The 16,240-nt window shown below is 39.4% G+C and overlaps 1 protein-coding gene and 1 pseudogene across 3 annotated transcripts in view; one reads left to right on the forward strand and one right to left on the reverse strand.

Moving 5' to 3' along the window:
- The window catches only part of HSPBAP1 (HSPB1 associated protein 1), a 91,654-nt gene that overhangs the window by 27,221 nt on the left and 48,193 nt on the right, over positions 1 to 16,240 (reverse strand). For all 3 annotated transcript variants that reach the window (XM_037836902.1, XM_037836919.1, XM_037836909.1), the window contains one exon: positions 758 to 894. In XM_037836902.1, coding sequence (XP_037692830.1) covers positions 758 to 894 — 137 coding nt within the window. The remainder of the gene's footprint in view (positions 1 to 757; positions 895 to 16,240) is intronic.
- Positions 6,034 to 7,384, forward strand: LOC119534499 (annotated as a pseudogene).

A 16,240-nucleotide genomic window follows, 5' to 3' on the forward strand; every position in this document is an offset into this window, starting at 1 on the left:
TAGTCCTTTTTGTGTCTAAAGGGCCTGATAATTTGTAAGTGGCCATTTCTGTGCTGCCAGGAGAGGAGACTGGGCATCATTAATTAGTGGACAATAAGGCCATGCATAGTGAATACATCCTCCAAGTGGCAGAAACACTCAACTCTCATATAACTCCTGGAACTGGGGACTATCAAAAGTATTGCATGACATCCCTTATATCTAGTAGGGTCCACAGGTAAATGGAAATAAATATACAGTATTGTGTCTCCAGGTAGGCACAAAATAAAATTTAAGTTGGGAGGGGCCATAAATACCACCTGGCCCCGTATCTTTCTAACCAGCGTCCTGGCATGCCCTCAAACGCCTGAAGGCAGGAGCAGAGCCTCTTCCTTTCAACAAAATTGCTTTGCTCTTATTTATTTGGGTTTGAAGAACTTTTAAATAAATTTGAAAACTACAAATCTAAAGTACTATGTGAAAAGAGCTCTAAGCAGAGAGCTGTCCAGATGAACTGGGTGTGGAATCCTCGAGTTCTAGGATCAGCCTTCTGAAGGCAATCCTAATCAGGGCTGAAAGGCACACATAAGAGAATCACCATTTAAACTGTTTCCCTCACTTTGCAAAGGACTAGACAGAACTAGAGGTTAAGAGCTTCACCCTGATCAAGAGGCAGGGCTGACAGGGAGGGGGCTGGGACTAAACCCCAGGGTTCTTCCACCTGCCCAGTGCTCATTTCTCTATGCTGGCAACACACACACACACTCATGCTCATTACCTTCCTTGTACCTGGAACACTAAGTTACAACCATAGGAGTCCAGGTGACAGGGGGTATGGGCCCCCAGGGAGCCGATCCACAATGTACTTTCCCGTCCAGTTCTTCCAGGAAACCCAAAGTCAGACCATATCACATCCTGTTTTGAAAATAAAGTCACAGTCCATCAAGAGCCAACCAATTCCTCTGTATGACAATTTCACTTGTACTTCTGTTTTTTGGCATTTGGGATACTCTCTTACAGAAAATGCTGTGGATGGAGGAGGTTAGGTTTCAGAGCTGTCCAAGAAATCTTTTTTAACCAATAACATATCTGAAGCAGGTATCTAGGGGAAGAATGTTTTCAGAGAGCAGAAACAACGAGAGATTTAGCACATACCGACTGAATCAGAATTTCCAGGTGACGGTGTCCCAATCCATGTTTTGAAATACATATCCATACATAATTTTGGTATAGTCCCCAGAAGTCATATACTCTTTAGTGTAATGAATTTTAAAACAGAGACAACACAGTACTCCAGACATGGAATCTCCTCATCTCCTGGTACTACAGACACATCATGCCCAAGTCAAACTACTGGGAAAAGCCTATATTTAGAAGTCAATAGTGCTACTTGCAGCACAGGAAAATAGGGTCAGACCTGAACTCAAATCCATGGAATAAAAATATCTAGAAGCTAGAAAAGGAAAAAAACCGTATTAGTGAACTAGGCCTGAAGGTTTTGCTTTGTTTAATCATGGATTTTTCCTATTGAGTTTAAAAACAAAACAAAATCATTTTTATATGTAGAACATGTCCTAAATGTTGACACTTCTTTTATTAGTGCTAGCAATCTCCATTTTCTGTGTTTAGAGGCAACAGCTATCTTCAAAAAGAAGACAATTTTGAAGAGACATTTAATGGATCATTTTGAGGAAGAGTAGGATAAGCATTTTCATTTTCGTTTTGAGTGATGGAAACAGCCAAATGGGTGAACACAACTAATTTCTGTTATTGAAGGGGGACTTTTTGCAAGGTCAGCACAATTATAAATGCATATGAACAGCAAACAGCAACTCCAAGGGGTGGTAAAGATAAGGTTTCTTTTGGTTATAACCCTTAAGTGCCAAGCAGGCAGCTTACCACTTTATCCCCAACCTCCCAAGTGGCTACTTGGGAGGGAAAGGAGAATTTGTTGGGATCTTGGGTCAACTGTTCAGGTCATTTTTGTGAACATCTTTTCCACATACGCAGTATGATGCTGGGTGTTGGGAATACAAAATTTAATATAACATAGGCCTTACACTTCCAATCAAATAAACAGGTCATTTCAATATAATGTGGTAAGTGTTCTGACAGAAGCAGAAGTTACTCTAAGAACACAGCAGGAAAACATGGAATACAGTTGTGTTGGCTATCTTGGAACATGAGATGGCCTTAAGGATGGAAGCCATGCAGTAAGAAGGACAGAGCAGAATGACAGAAAGAAGCTGGGCTCTTTGGTATGATGGAGCCTCCAGTCCAGTCCTGGCCAGCCTACCTCCAGACTTTCCTTAAATGAGAAAGCAAAAAAGTACCCGTATATGTTTTATCAGGCAACTTCTTTTCTGGGTTTTCTGTTTTAAGCAACTAAACTTAACCCTAACTGGTGCAGGAAATAGTTTTTCTTTCCCCAATAATTCCATTCCGCCAGAGCCTTTGTCCCAAGCTTTTGGGTAAGTTAGTCCTAAGCTCTGTATCAGAGAACTGTATACCTGAAGAAATTTTCCTATAGACACTTTGGAGAGACAGAGAGAGAGAGAGAGAGAGAGAGAGAGAGAAAGAGAGAGAGAGAGGGAGAGTGTTTGTGTGTGTGTGTGCATATGGGTGGGGTTCCATGGTACTATTCCTCAAGAACACTGTAGATTTAGTAGGCTTTCCCAAGCTGGCTGGAGGGCTACCTACCAGGATCAATATTGTTTCTCCAAAAAAAAAAAAAAAAGTTCAGAGTCCAAACAATTGATATATAAATAAAATATGTAGATGACAAGCAATGAAAAGGAAAAAGGCAGCAAAAGATAATTTAGAGCCACAAGGTCTGGATAATCAACCTTTTAATGAGAGAAGAAGACCAAAGAATGTACTTAATGGAGGTACTTATATGGGGCTGAAGTAATTTAGCAATCCATTAGATCTCCAGTGGTTAGAGATAGTTCTTGAAGAGAATAATATCACATCTTATCCAAGCACATAAAGGACTTAACCAGAAATTCAGTCCTGCTTTTTCATCTCCTACTCCTTCCAATCCCAGTGGTTCCCTATCAGCCCTGGTTTCTAGCTTCCTCCAAGAATCTGTCTGGGAAGTTTATCTGCAGTTTAAAGACATCCAAGAGAAGGAGGATGGAGATAACACATTAGAGGGTTTCAAGACAAGAAAGAATGCTGCACAGTTTCTGTACAGAATGAGCATTATAAACAAAATTCATTGTTCACTAATAGTTAATAAAGGATAGGATAAACTGAAAACAGTTTAGCCAATGAAAATGACCTATGTTTGTAACAGAAAAGTAAGGTAGGTACAGTATCGTCCTTTTTCTTTTTGATAGCCCTTGTGTGTCATGGTATTCTGGACATAATAGTAATTTACAAATAATGATGGTTTTATTTGATGGGCATGTAGAGATCACATTTCCCAAGTCAAAAATCAGGACATATAGGCTGATGAATCATTTTTGTGCACTTCTGAAGATAAAAGCTAGTCTGGTAGACATTGCTTGAATACCAACATAATGAAATATTTAGTGATAGTATGTTTTTCTGCTGCCTCATTTTCTTTTAAAAATAATTTTAACAAGGTAAAATTCATATGCAATAAAATGTACCTATTTTAGAGTAAGTTCAACGAGTTTTGACAAATGCTACCACAATGATCAAGATACAGAATATTTTCATTACCCCCAAAGTTGCCTCTTGCTCCTGTGCAGCCAATCTCCCTCCCTCCCAAGCACTGAGCAACCACTGATCTACTTTCTGTTGACGCAATATTTTGAAACTGGATTCCCATAGATATGCATAATAAATGAGGATCAATATTGAATATTCTTTAATTTAAAATGTTCCCAATACCTTAAATGCATAAGAGAATCTAAAAATCTGGTTGAAGTAAAAACATTCAAGACTAGGTGTATGTGTCAATGTTCTTGATTATGCATGACATTCTAAAACTATCACTTCCATTTAAGTGATAAAATGATGAGTCAGAAACAGTATTGAATTCTAATAGCATATTTTATACATTCTATCATAAGGCTTGGTTTCCTCATCAGACTGTAGAATCCTCTGAGAGCCACGTGTTGTATTTTAATCAAGTTGGCAACTCCAGTAATTAGCACAGTGAGCACAGCAAATACTCGAAAATTGTGTACTCATATAGGTAGGCAACTAGGTCTTTTTAAATCCTATGCTCAAGTAGCTCCTAAATCTATTCCAATTAGCAAATTAAATAATTGTTGGTGAATTGAATTGTTTAGTCTGCATTCTGGTGGGTGTAGATCCATTGTAAATAAGATCTCTTCAAGATGTTACTTCAGTTAAGGTGTGGCCCAACTGAATCATGTTAGGCTTTCATCCAGAATACTGAAGAGCTTTATAAGCAGAGTGAAAGTCAAATGGAGAGAGAAGCCCTGGAGAGCAGCCAGAAGCTGGAAGTCAACAGGACCCAGAAGAGAAAGGAGAAGATGTTGCCACATGCATTGCCATATGATGGAAAAGCCAAGGAGCCTCAAAGTATGCCAGCCAGCCTGAAGATGACCTTGGGAGGAAGCAGACCTTCCAGCCTCTGAAACCATGGGCCAACTGTCATTAAGCCAACCCATTAAACAGTATTTGTTTCAGCACCTAGGAAACTAAAGAGTTGCAGAATAAAACATCACTTGCAAAATGCTGTGCAAATAATCAAACCTTCCAAAATTTTACAGCTTTAGTCAAAGAACTAAAGAAAAACTGGTAAGATGTGTATAATACAGAATAGTGACTTTTTTGGTCTACCTTGTAAAAATAATTTATCCTTAAGTTGTTTAGTCCTAAAAGATGGTATATTACTTGATAAAATATTTAAAGACTATTTTTACATACTCATTATTTCTTTCATCCCTATTTTCTAGATAAGAGATTTAGGTTTAGACAGGTCTTACACTAGATCAAACAGAATCTAGGCTCTGAGAATGCCCCAACTCACCAATATTTGTTCTTTTACCTATACCATGCTGCTTGGGCTACTTGTGGTAAGAATTAACTTGTGTCAGTCAATCACATTAAAGATGGTCTCATTCTATTAATTCTCTGAGCCTAGGTCATAAATATGGATACATATAATTTTGTAATGAACTGATATTTGAATAAAATAAATGAAAAAACCAATATTGGTCAAAATAACAAAGACAGAATGTTAAAACAATACAATTAACTGTAACTACTATATGAAACTTATAAAGGATAAACACTTCAACTTAAATTTCAAACAGCCCCTTAATTCAACATTATAAATTAGCAAGTACCTAGGTTTGCTTCTAAGGTAAACATAAACAGAAAAGAGGTAGTTAACTCTCTAACCATAGGTAGGCTGGATACTTATATTCCAATTTGCCTCATCAGAAGGCATCACTGGCCGTCAGACCTCTTTAATCATTACCAAATCACTTGCTCAATTTCAACACACTATAATTACATGTTATAAAATCCACAACAGTTTAGAACTAATTTTCTATTTACTGCATTGTTTGGATTCTGTGTCCTCATGATAATGTTCCTGACTCTCAAGAGCAGATCCGAATCACAATAAAATGGAATCTATCTGGGAAGCACTCTTGGGGCAAAATCCCTTTTGCTGTATGTTGATTCTTAACAGCTTCAATCACAATGATACTTACTGATAAATGCAAAAGGTAAGACCTGTCATTCTTACGTGATGAGTCAGAGATAAAGAAACTATATGTGATATTGTCACAAATTCCATACCTTCCTTAGGAAGTAGAGAACATAACGTTCAAAATAAATGCTCTGGGTCACGCCCCTCTGCCAGCAGCTCCCGCGCCACCTCGGGTCAGCGAGGCGGGCGGGCGGAGCCTGCGCGTGGCGGGGGCGGCACCCGCGGCGGCACCTCCTCCGGCCTGCCTGCTGCGCCTATGCGGTGGAAGAACGTTTCCACTGCTGCACAAGATTTACTATTCAGCAGGATTTGGAATTCCCGGACAACTGAAAAGCTGGAAATAATTTCTTTAAATTTTGTCTCTTAGTTTTCCATAGGAACATCAGAAAACCATGAACAACTTCAGTAATTAAAAGTTTGCCAGTTCCTTGATGAAGGTTTTACCGTCAAGGACATTCTGGATTAAAAAATTAATGAAGTTTCTTCTGATGATAAAGATGCCTTCCATGTTGTAGACCTTGGAGACACCCTAAAGAAACGTCTAAGATGGTTAAAAGCTCTTCCTCCTGTCACCCCCTTCTATGCAGTCAAATGTAATGACACTACAGACATCGTGAAGAACTTAGCTGCCACTGGGACAGGATTTGACTCTCCTAGCAAGACTGAAATACAGTTCGTGCAGAGTCTCGTGGTGCCTCTCAAGAGAATAATCTATGCAAACCCTTGTAAACAAGGGTCTCTAAGTATGCTGCCAATAACGGAGTTCACATGATATTTGACAGCAAGGTCAAGTTAGTGAAAGTAGCCAAGGCACATCCGAAGGCGAGGTTGGTTTTGTGATTGCCACTGATGCCTCCAAAGCAACCTGTTGCCTCAGCGTTAAATCTGGAGCCACACTCACAACCAGCAGGCTTCTTTTGGAATGGACTGAAGAGCTAAATATTGATGTCAACGGTGTCAGTTTCCATGTGGGAAGAGGCTGTACTGATTCTGAAACCTTAGTGCAGGTAGTCTTGGATGCCCGCTGTGTCTTTGACATGGGAGCTGAGGTTGGTTTCAGCATATACCAGAATTGGTGGTTGCTTTCCTGGATCTGATGGTGTCAGTCTTAAATCTGAAGAGCTCACTAGTGTAAGCAATCCAGCATTAGACAAGTATTTTCCGTCAGAGTCTGGAGTGAAAATCATAGTTGAGCCAGGTAGATATTATGTTGTATCAACTTCCACATTTGCGGTGATTATCACTGCCAAAAAATTGTATTACAGGAATAGACAGGTTCTGATGATGAAGATGAACTGAATGTATGTATTAAGTGGATGGAGAATATGGATAATTTAATTGCATCCTTTATGATTATGCACACATAAAGCCTCTTCTGTAAAAGAGATCCAAACCAGATGAGAAGTATTATTCATCTAGCGTATGTGGATCAACATGTGATGGCCTTAATTGAATTGTTGAGCACTGTGACCTGCCAGAAATGCACGTGGGTGATTGGATGCTGTTTGAAAACATGGGTGCTTACACTGTTGTTGCTGCTTCTACTTCCAGTGTATTCCAGAGGCCATCTATCTACCATGTGATATCAGGGCCAAGGTGGCAACTCATGCAGCAAATCAAGAACCACAGTTTTCCATCTTAAGGAGAGGAGTGGATATCAGCACTCTGCATGTGTCTTGTGCTTGGGAAAGTGGAATGAAACGTCACCCAGCAACCAGTGCCTCAGCCAGTATTAATGTGTAAATACCATTTTTGTAGCTGTTAACTGTGAGTCTGGCTTCAATTAAGGGACTTGGGGGGGGGGGATCATTTAACTTAATTACTGCATTTTTTGAAATGTCTTTGTAAGAGTAGGGTTGGCACAGATACAATATGGAAGTCTAGGAGCAAGCATTTGTAGCTTATATAATGGCAGAATGGGCCAAAAGCTTAGTGCCGTGACCTGTTTAAAAATAAAGTATCTTGAAATTAAAAAAAAAAAAAGCTTTACTTAGATTGGTCATTGTATGATGTTTAAAAAATAATGAGGACAGAAGGCGGGAGAGCGTCACCTGAGGGGAGGCAGACGTGCATGTGAGGAACCCCAAAGATTGCAGCCAGCTAGTGCGAGAACGCCAGAGACTTGGGGGAGCAAGCATGGTCTTGTGGACCCTTTGATTTTGGATTTCTAGCCTTCCTCACCCTTCACATTCAGAGGCAAGCCTCTTGCAGTGTCCACACCTGCAGACGAAGAACGAAATGAGCATGAGGCCGGCAGACCCCGTGTAGCCAATGCGAATCTCCAAGTCGTTGTGGGTGAGCTCCAGCACGTCGAAGGCAGCGGCGAGGAGGGCCACAGCAAGAAGCAGCGCCCTGGCCCAAACGCGGGAGTGCAAGGCAGCAAGATAAGGAAACTAAACACCCAGAAGATAAAGAACTGGCCTGGTTTTACATACCATGTAAGAAGCAGAGGTGGGATTCGAATCAGGGCAGTTGATTCAAGAGTGCGTGTGCTTCATCAGGTTCTCAGACTTACTTTAAACAGAGTTTGCTCCTCAAAACAGAACTTCTCGGAGGTGGGGCAAGATGGCAGAGTGGTGAGGAGCAGAATTTCGTCTCTCCCCTAGAGCAGCTGGCAATTACCCAAGAACTATCTGAAACAGTGTTTTCGGGGTCTCCAGTACCCAGTCACACATTGGACACAAGTTTGGAATTGGAGGAAAAGTTGAGATCCCAGCGAACATTGTAAGTTCCCCAGACCAGGGGTCTGGCGCCCCTCCCCACCCAGACCTCACAGACTGTCTTGCTGCCGGCTCCCTGAAAGGGGGGGTGGGGGAACAAAAAACAGCAATCTGCTGAGGGCAAGAAGGGAGGCTCAACCCAGCCTCAACTGCAGAATTAATTAACAAATTAATTAACTAACTTTGGGAGCTGGGGTGCCAAAGAAGGGCTGGACTCCGAGAAGCGGGGGCACGTAAAAGCGGGCACCCATTCCCAGACTCCAAAAAAGCCATTTTTTTTCCCCCTACATTTTGTCCCTTCTGGCTTCTCACTGATCCCTTATCTTTTTGCATTTCAATAGCCCGCAGCAGGGGTGGAACTGAAGCCATTGGAGAGTAATTATCAGACAATAGACGAAAGCATATCTTTAAATGCTCTATTCTGACACTGACAAAACTTCCAGGCTGGGGAAAGACTTTTAAAAGAGACTCTTTTTTTTTTTTTTCTTTTTTCTTTTTCTTGATTTCTTTTCTACTTTTTTTTTTTTAAATCTAAAAGTAATATATGTGGTTATTTTCTATCGGAAAGCCCAGGTTGAGGGACTAGGCTGGGCTTGGGGGAGACAGAGTACCCACAGTGTCTTTGAATTCCGTATTCACTACTGAAGGCCTCCACCCCCATCTTTAATTGGCAACTCAGGCTGACCAAGGAATCTACCTGGAGAGGCCCCAAAGAGGAGAGAGGAGAAGGGAATAGTGCCCCTGAGAGACAACTGGAATTCTGAGGATTGGGAGAGTGGAGGGAGGCCCAGCTCAACTGGCAGTCCTCCTTCTGGGAATTCAGACCCGAGGGGCTGGAATTCAGATTCCAGCTTCAGTCAGCCACGCCCCTGACAGGATCAGAGTCACCAGGAGAACTAAAGGCTCCATACCTCCTTACACTGGTGGGGGAGCTGCGGGCTGGCCAGCACCACCTGCTGGACAGGAGAGGAAAAGCACCAATTCTAAAGGCCTCATACGAGGGTCTCATTCTCAGGAAAACTCCATACCCTCCCAATGAGACCTGGGCCTCACTAGACTGGGAAAATCTGACTAGGGTCGACCATATCTGAGGAGACCCACTCACAAAAAGGTTACATAGAGGCAGAGCAAGAAACAGAAAAAACAAGAGGGGAAAAATTCCGATCAACTAAATAGAACCTAAGTTAGAGGTCTAGAATAAGTTGAACTGAATAACAGAGGCCAGAGAACAAAGCCAACCAACAAGAAAACCACTAAGTAAAAGACAGAAAACAAGCTCCAAAATAAACTAATCAAGAGAATCAGATGCCTAGACAACTTAAGATAACAAGCCATACCAGGAAACACGAAAACATGGACCAGCCAAAGGAACAAACAATAGCTCAGCTGAGACACAGGAGTGGAGGCAACTAATGCTAAATAGATTTGATGAAATGAAGGAAGATATAGCAAAAGAGCTGAAGGATATAAAGAAGACACTGGCTGACCATAAAGAAGAATTCATAAACTTAAAAAAACAAATGGCAGAACTCATGGGAATGAAGGCCACAATGGAGGAGATGAAAAACACAATGAAGGCACACAACAGTAGATTTCAACAGGCAGAAGAAAGGATCAGTGAACTGGAAGACAGGTCATTCGAATTCATACACACAAAAGAACAGATGGTGAAAAAAATGGAAAAATATGAGCAGGGTCTTAGGGAGATGAGTGACAACATGAAACGCACAAATATACATGTTATGGGTGTCCCAGAAGGAGAAGAGAGGGGAAAAGGGGCAGAAAGAGTAATAGAAGACATATTCACTGAAAATTTCCCAACTCTTATAAAAGACAGAAAATTAGAGATTCAAGAAGTACAACGTACCCCAAATAGAATAGATCCCAATAGACCTACTCCAAGACACTTACTGGTCAGATTGTCCAATGTCAAAGACAAAGAGAGGATTCTGAAAGCAGCAAGAGAAAAGCAATCCATCACATACAAGGGAAAGTCAATAAGACTATGTACAGATTTCTCTGCAGAAACCATGGAGGCAAGAAGACAGTGGCATGATATATTTAAGATACTGAAAGAGAAAAACTGCCAACCAAGAATTCTATATCCAGCAAAACTTTCCTTCAAAAATGAGGGAGAGATTAAAACATTTTCAGACAAACAGACACTGAGAGAGTTTGTGAATAAGAGACCGGCACTACAAGAAATACTAAAGGGAGCGCTACAGGCTGATAGGAAAAGACAGGAGAGAGAGAGCTGGAGAAGAGTGCAGAAATGAAGATTATCAGGAAAGGTAAAAGGAGAGGAAAAAATAAGATATGACATATAAATTCCAAAAAACAAAATGGTAGTAGAAAGTACTGCCCTTACAGTAATAACACTAAATGTAAATGGATTAAACTCCCCAATAAAAAGACACAGACTGGCAGAATGGATTAAAAAACAGGACCCAACTATATGCTGTCTACAAGAAACTCACTTTAGACACAAGGACAAACATAGACTGAAAGTGAGAGGTTGGAAAAAGATATTTCATGCAAACAACAACCAGAAAAAAGCGGGAGTAGCTATATTAATATCAGACAAGTTAGACTTCAAAAGCAAAACAATTAAAAGAGACAAAGAAGGACACTATATATTAATAAAAGGGTCAATTCATCAAGAAAACATAACAGTCATAAATATTTATGCACCAAACCATAATGCCCCAAAATTCATGAGGCAAACACTGCGATCACTGAAAGGAGAAATAGATACCTCTACAATAATAGTTGGAGACTTCAATACACCACTCTCATCAATGGACAGAACATCTAGACAGAGGATCACTAAAGAAACAGAGATGTTGAATTGTATGATAAATGAACTAGACTTGACAGACATTTATAGAACACTACATCCAACAACAGCAGGATACACGTTTTTCTCAAGTGCTCATGGAACATTCTCTAGGATAGACCACATGTTGGGTCACAAAGCAAGTCTCAACAAATTTAAAAATACTGATATTATACAAAACACTTTCTCAGACCACAATGGAATGAAGTTGGAAATAAATAAAAGGCAGAAGGTCAGAAAATTCACAAACATATGGAGGCTAAACAACACCCTCTTAGAAAACCAGTGGGTAAAGGAAGAAATTACAAGAGAAATTAGTAAATACCTCGAGGCAAATGACAATGAAAACACAACTTATCAAAACTTATGGGATGCAGCAAAGGCGGTGCTGAGAGGGAAATTTATTGCCCTAAATGCCTATATTAAAAGAGAAGAGAGAGCAAAAATTGAAGAGTTAACTGCTCACCTGGAGGAATTAGAGAAAGAACAGCAAACTAACCCCAAAGCAAGCAGAAGGGAAGAAATAACAAAGATTAGAGCAGAAATAAATGCAATTGAGAACAGGAAAACAATAGAGAGAATCAACAAAACCAGAAGTTGGTTCTTTGAGAACATCAATAAAATCGATGAACCACTGGCTAAGCTAACAAAAAAAAAGAGAGAGCAGATGCAAATAAATGCAATCAGAAATGGGAAAGGAAATATAACTACCGACCCTGCAGAAATTAAGGAGATAATGAGAAGATACTATGAGCAACTATATGCTAATAAACTAGACAACTTAGATGAAATGGACAACTTCCTAGAAAAGCATAAACAACCAACATTAACTCAAGAAGAAATAGATGACCTCAACAAACCAATCACAAGTAAAGAGATTGAGTCAGTCATCAAAAAGCTCCCAAAAAGGAAAAGCCTAGGACCAGATGGTTTCACATGTGAATTCTACCAAGCATTCAACAACGAATTAGTACCAATCCTGCTCAATCTCTTCAAAAAAATTGAAGAAGAGGGAAAGCTACTTAACTCTTTCTATGAAGCCATCATCACCCTAATACCAAAACCAGGCAAAGATACTACAAAAAAAGAAAATTATAGCCCAATTTCTTTAATGAATATAGATGCAAAAATCCTCAACAAAATACTCGCAAATCGAATCCAGCAGCACATTAAAAGAATTATACACCACGACCAGGTGGGATTTATTCCAGGTATGCAAGGCTGGTTCAACACAAGAAAATCAATTAATGTAATACACCACATCAATAAATCAAAGCAGAAGAACCACATGATCATCTCGATTGATGCAGAAAAGGCATTTGACAAAATTCAACATCCTTTCCTGATGAAAATACTTCAAAGGATAGGAATAGAAGGGAACTTTTTCAATATGATAAAGGCAATATATGAAAAACCCACAGCTAACATCACACTCAATGGGGAGAGACTGAAAGCTTTTCCTCTAAGATCAGGAACAAGACAGGGATGCCCACTATCACCATTGTTATTCAACATTGTGCTGGAAGTTCTAGCTAGAGCAATTAGGCAAGAAAAAGAAATAAAAGGCATCCAAATTGGAGACGAAGAAGTAAAACTTTCACTATTTGCAGATGACATGATTCTATATGTAGGAAATCCAGAAAAATCTACAGCAAAGCTACTAGAACTAGTCAATGAATACAGCAAAGTAGCAGGCTACAAGATCAACACACAAAAATCTGTAGTGTTCCTATACACAAGTAATGTGCAACAAGAGGAGAAAATCAAGAAAAAAATCCCATTTACAATAGCAACCAAAAGAATCAAGTATTTAGGAATAAACTTAACCAAGGACACAAAAGACCTTTACATAGAAAACTATAAGAAACTGCTAAAAGAAATTGAACAAGACCTGAAAAAATGGAAGAACATACTATGTTCATGGATTGGAAGACTAAATATAGTTAAGATGGCAATGTTACCTAAACTGATTTACAGATTCAATGCAATACCAATTCAAATCCCAACAACTTACTTTACAGAAATAGAAAAACCAATAACTAAATTTATTTGGAAGGGTAAGGTGCCCCAAATAGCCAAAAATGTCTTGAGAAAGAGGAATGAAGTGGGAGGTCTCACACTACCTGACTTTGAAGCATATTACAAAGCTACAGTGCTCAAAACAGCATGGTACTGGCATAAGGACAGATATACTGATCAATGGAATCGAATGGAGTGTTCAGAAGTAGACCCTTACATCTATGGACAACTGATCTTTGATAAGGCAGTGAAGCCGAAGCAACTGGGAAAGAGCAGCCTGTTCAATAAATGGTGTTTGGAGAACTGGATATCCATTTCCAAAAGAATGAAAGAGGATGTCCATCTCACACCTTATACCAAAATTAACTCAAAGTGGATCAAAGACCTAAACATTAGCACCAAGACCATAAAACTCTTAGAAGAAAATGTAGGGCAATATCTCAAAGATCTTGTGAAAGGAGGTGGTTTCTTAGACCTCACACCCAAGGCACGAGCAACCAAAGAACAAATAGACAAATGGGATATCCTCAAAATTAAACACTTTTGTACATCAAAGGACTTTGTCAGAAAAGTCAAAAGGCAACCTACACAATGGGAGATGATATTTGGAAACCACATATCAGATAAGAGTTTAATATCCTGAATATATAAAGGAATCCTGCATCTCAATAACACAAAGACAAACAATCCAATTAAAAAATGGGCAAAAGACATGAACAGACATTTTTCTGAAGAGGAAATACAAATGGCTCAAAAGCATATGAAAAAATGCTCAACTTCACTGGCTATTAAGAAAATGCAAATCAAAACCACAATGAGATATCATCTCACACCTACCAGAATGGCCATTATCCAAAAAACAGAAAATGACAAGTACTGGAGAGGATGTGGAGAAAGAGGCACACTTACTCATTGTTTGTGGGAATGTAGAATGGTGCAACCACTCTGGAAGACAGTATGGAGGTTCCTCAGGAAGCTAAATATAGATTTGCCATATGACCCAGCTATGCCATTGCTGGGTATATACTCAGAGGAACTGAAACTTAAGACACAAACAGACATTTGTAAACCAATGTTTATTGCAGCATTATTCACAATTGCCAAGAGATGGAAACAGCCTAAATGTCCATCAAAGGACGAGTGGATAAACAAACTGTGGTATATATACATGATGGAATATTATGCAGCTGTAAGACAGAACAAAGACATGGATCATGTAATAATGTGGATGAACCTTGAGGACATTATGTTGAGTGAAGTTAGCCAGAAACAAAAGGACAGATTCTGTATGGTCTCACTAATATGAACAGACATTAATGAACAAACTTTGGGAGTTAAAAGCTGACAACACAGGCGATCAGGAGATAGTAAGAGGGCAGAGACCATTTGATGCTGAAGGACTACAGAATGTTGAGGATTGATTGCATAGATCCAGAAATAGATAGCATAATACTGTGTGATGGTAGCACGGTATTGTAAGTACACTGAACAAAGATGTCTGAGTAAAGCTGAAAGAGGTGGGATAGGAGAATGTATGACACCAGAGGTAAAGATAGATGATAAAGACTGGGACTGTATAACGTGGCAAACATTGGAGTGGCCAATGACTGTTACTAAATATTCAAATATAAAAATGTTTTTGCATGTGGGAAAGCAAATGAATGTCAACCATGTAGAAATTTAAAAAAGGGATGGTATTCAGGAAAAAACATAATCAAAGCAAACTGGAGTCTATGGTCAACAGTAATATTGTAATATACCTCCATTAAATGTAACAAAGGCAATATGCCAATGCTAAATGTATATGAGAGGGGGATATAGGGAAGTAATATGGAATTCTTGGTAGTGGTGTTATTTGCTGTCCTTAGTAGTATATCGTATTGTATGACATGTTATTTTTCTTTTTATCATTTCTTCTTATTGCCAAAAAAAAAACAAAACAAAACACAATTTTTCTTGTAGTAATCAGTATGTTCAAGTGCTGATTGTGGTGATAAATGTACAACTTTATGATGATACCATGAACAACTGATTTACACTGTGGATAAATGTATGGTATGTGAATATAACTCTATAAAAGTGTAGGAAAATATATATATAGGAGTAAAAGTGTTGGAGAAAACATGGTGAGAGGGATGATGCCTCACCAATATGGACTAACTACAATGTGTAAACTCAGAATTGAATCTTAGAACATAGCCTAACGTGGACATAATAATTGTAATAGTCCCTAGATTGTAAGCTTTTACAGCAGTTAACTCTATCCCTGAATTGTAAGGCCTGTCTCTAAACTTTGAGATGCTGATCCCCTAGTGTATAACCTGATTGGTCTCTGGAACAATGCATATCTCTGAGACACCTGAAACTCAGGGCTAGAGCTCGGCAGATATGAATGTCAGTATTAGTGCATACAGCCACTGTCAAAAAAAAAAAAAAAAAAAAAAAAGCTGAAAAAGAGCCCAGACTTCAATTAGTGATATGAATGAAGCAGGTCTGGTTAAGACCAGGGCAAGCCAGGCCAAAGGATAAAGGTTGAAACTGATTGTGTTTTAAAACTTCAACTTTCATATGAGACCAAGGGAATAGATATCTATTTGGTACAGGATCTAAATTTTCTAAATGGTACAACTCTACAGTCAATTTGTTCAAACACCACAATTGCATGGAACTTTGAATAGGAAGTGAGATATGGTAGGTTAGTATAGGCTGGACTGAAATAGTGACACAACCCAGAGTAATTTGGGCAGATAATAAAAAATATATTTACAGCCTCCCCCTCCCCAGCCCTGAGGATCTGGGGGAAGGTGTGGATGTGTTGGACATCATCACCTGGACTGGTGTTGATGTTGTCACAAACATTGGGACTGGTGGTTTGATGTGCTGAGCCCTCGAGCATGGGACTTGCCCTTATGAAGCTCACTACCACAAAGGAGAGTCTAAAGTTGTATGTAATGGTGCCTAAGAGTCTCCCCCTGAGTACCTCTTTGTTGCTCAGATGTGGCCCTCTCTCTCTCTGAGCCATCT

Source organism: Choloepus didactylus, chromosome 1 (genome assembly GCF_015220235.1).
Source record: "Choloepus didactylus isolate mChoDid1 chromosome 1, mChoDid1.pri, whole genome shotgun sequence".
NCBI classification, from domain to species: Eukaryota; Metazoa; Chordata; class Mammalia; order Pilosa; family Megalonychidae; genus Choloepus; species Choloepus didactylus.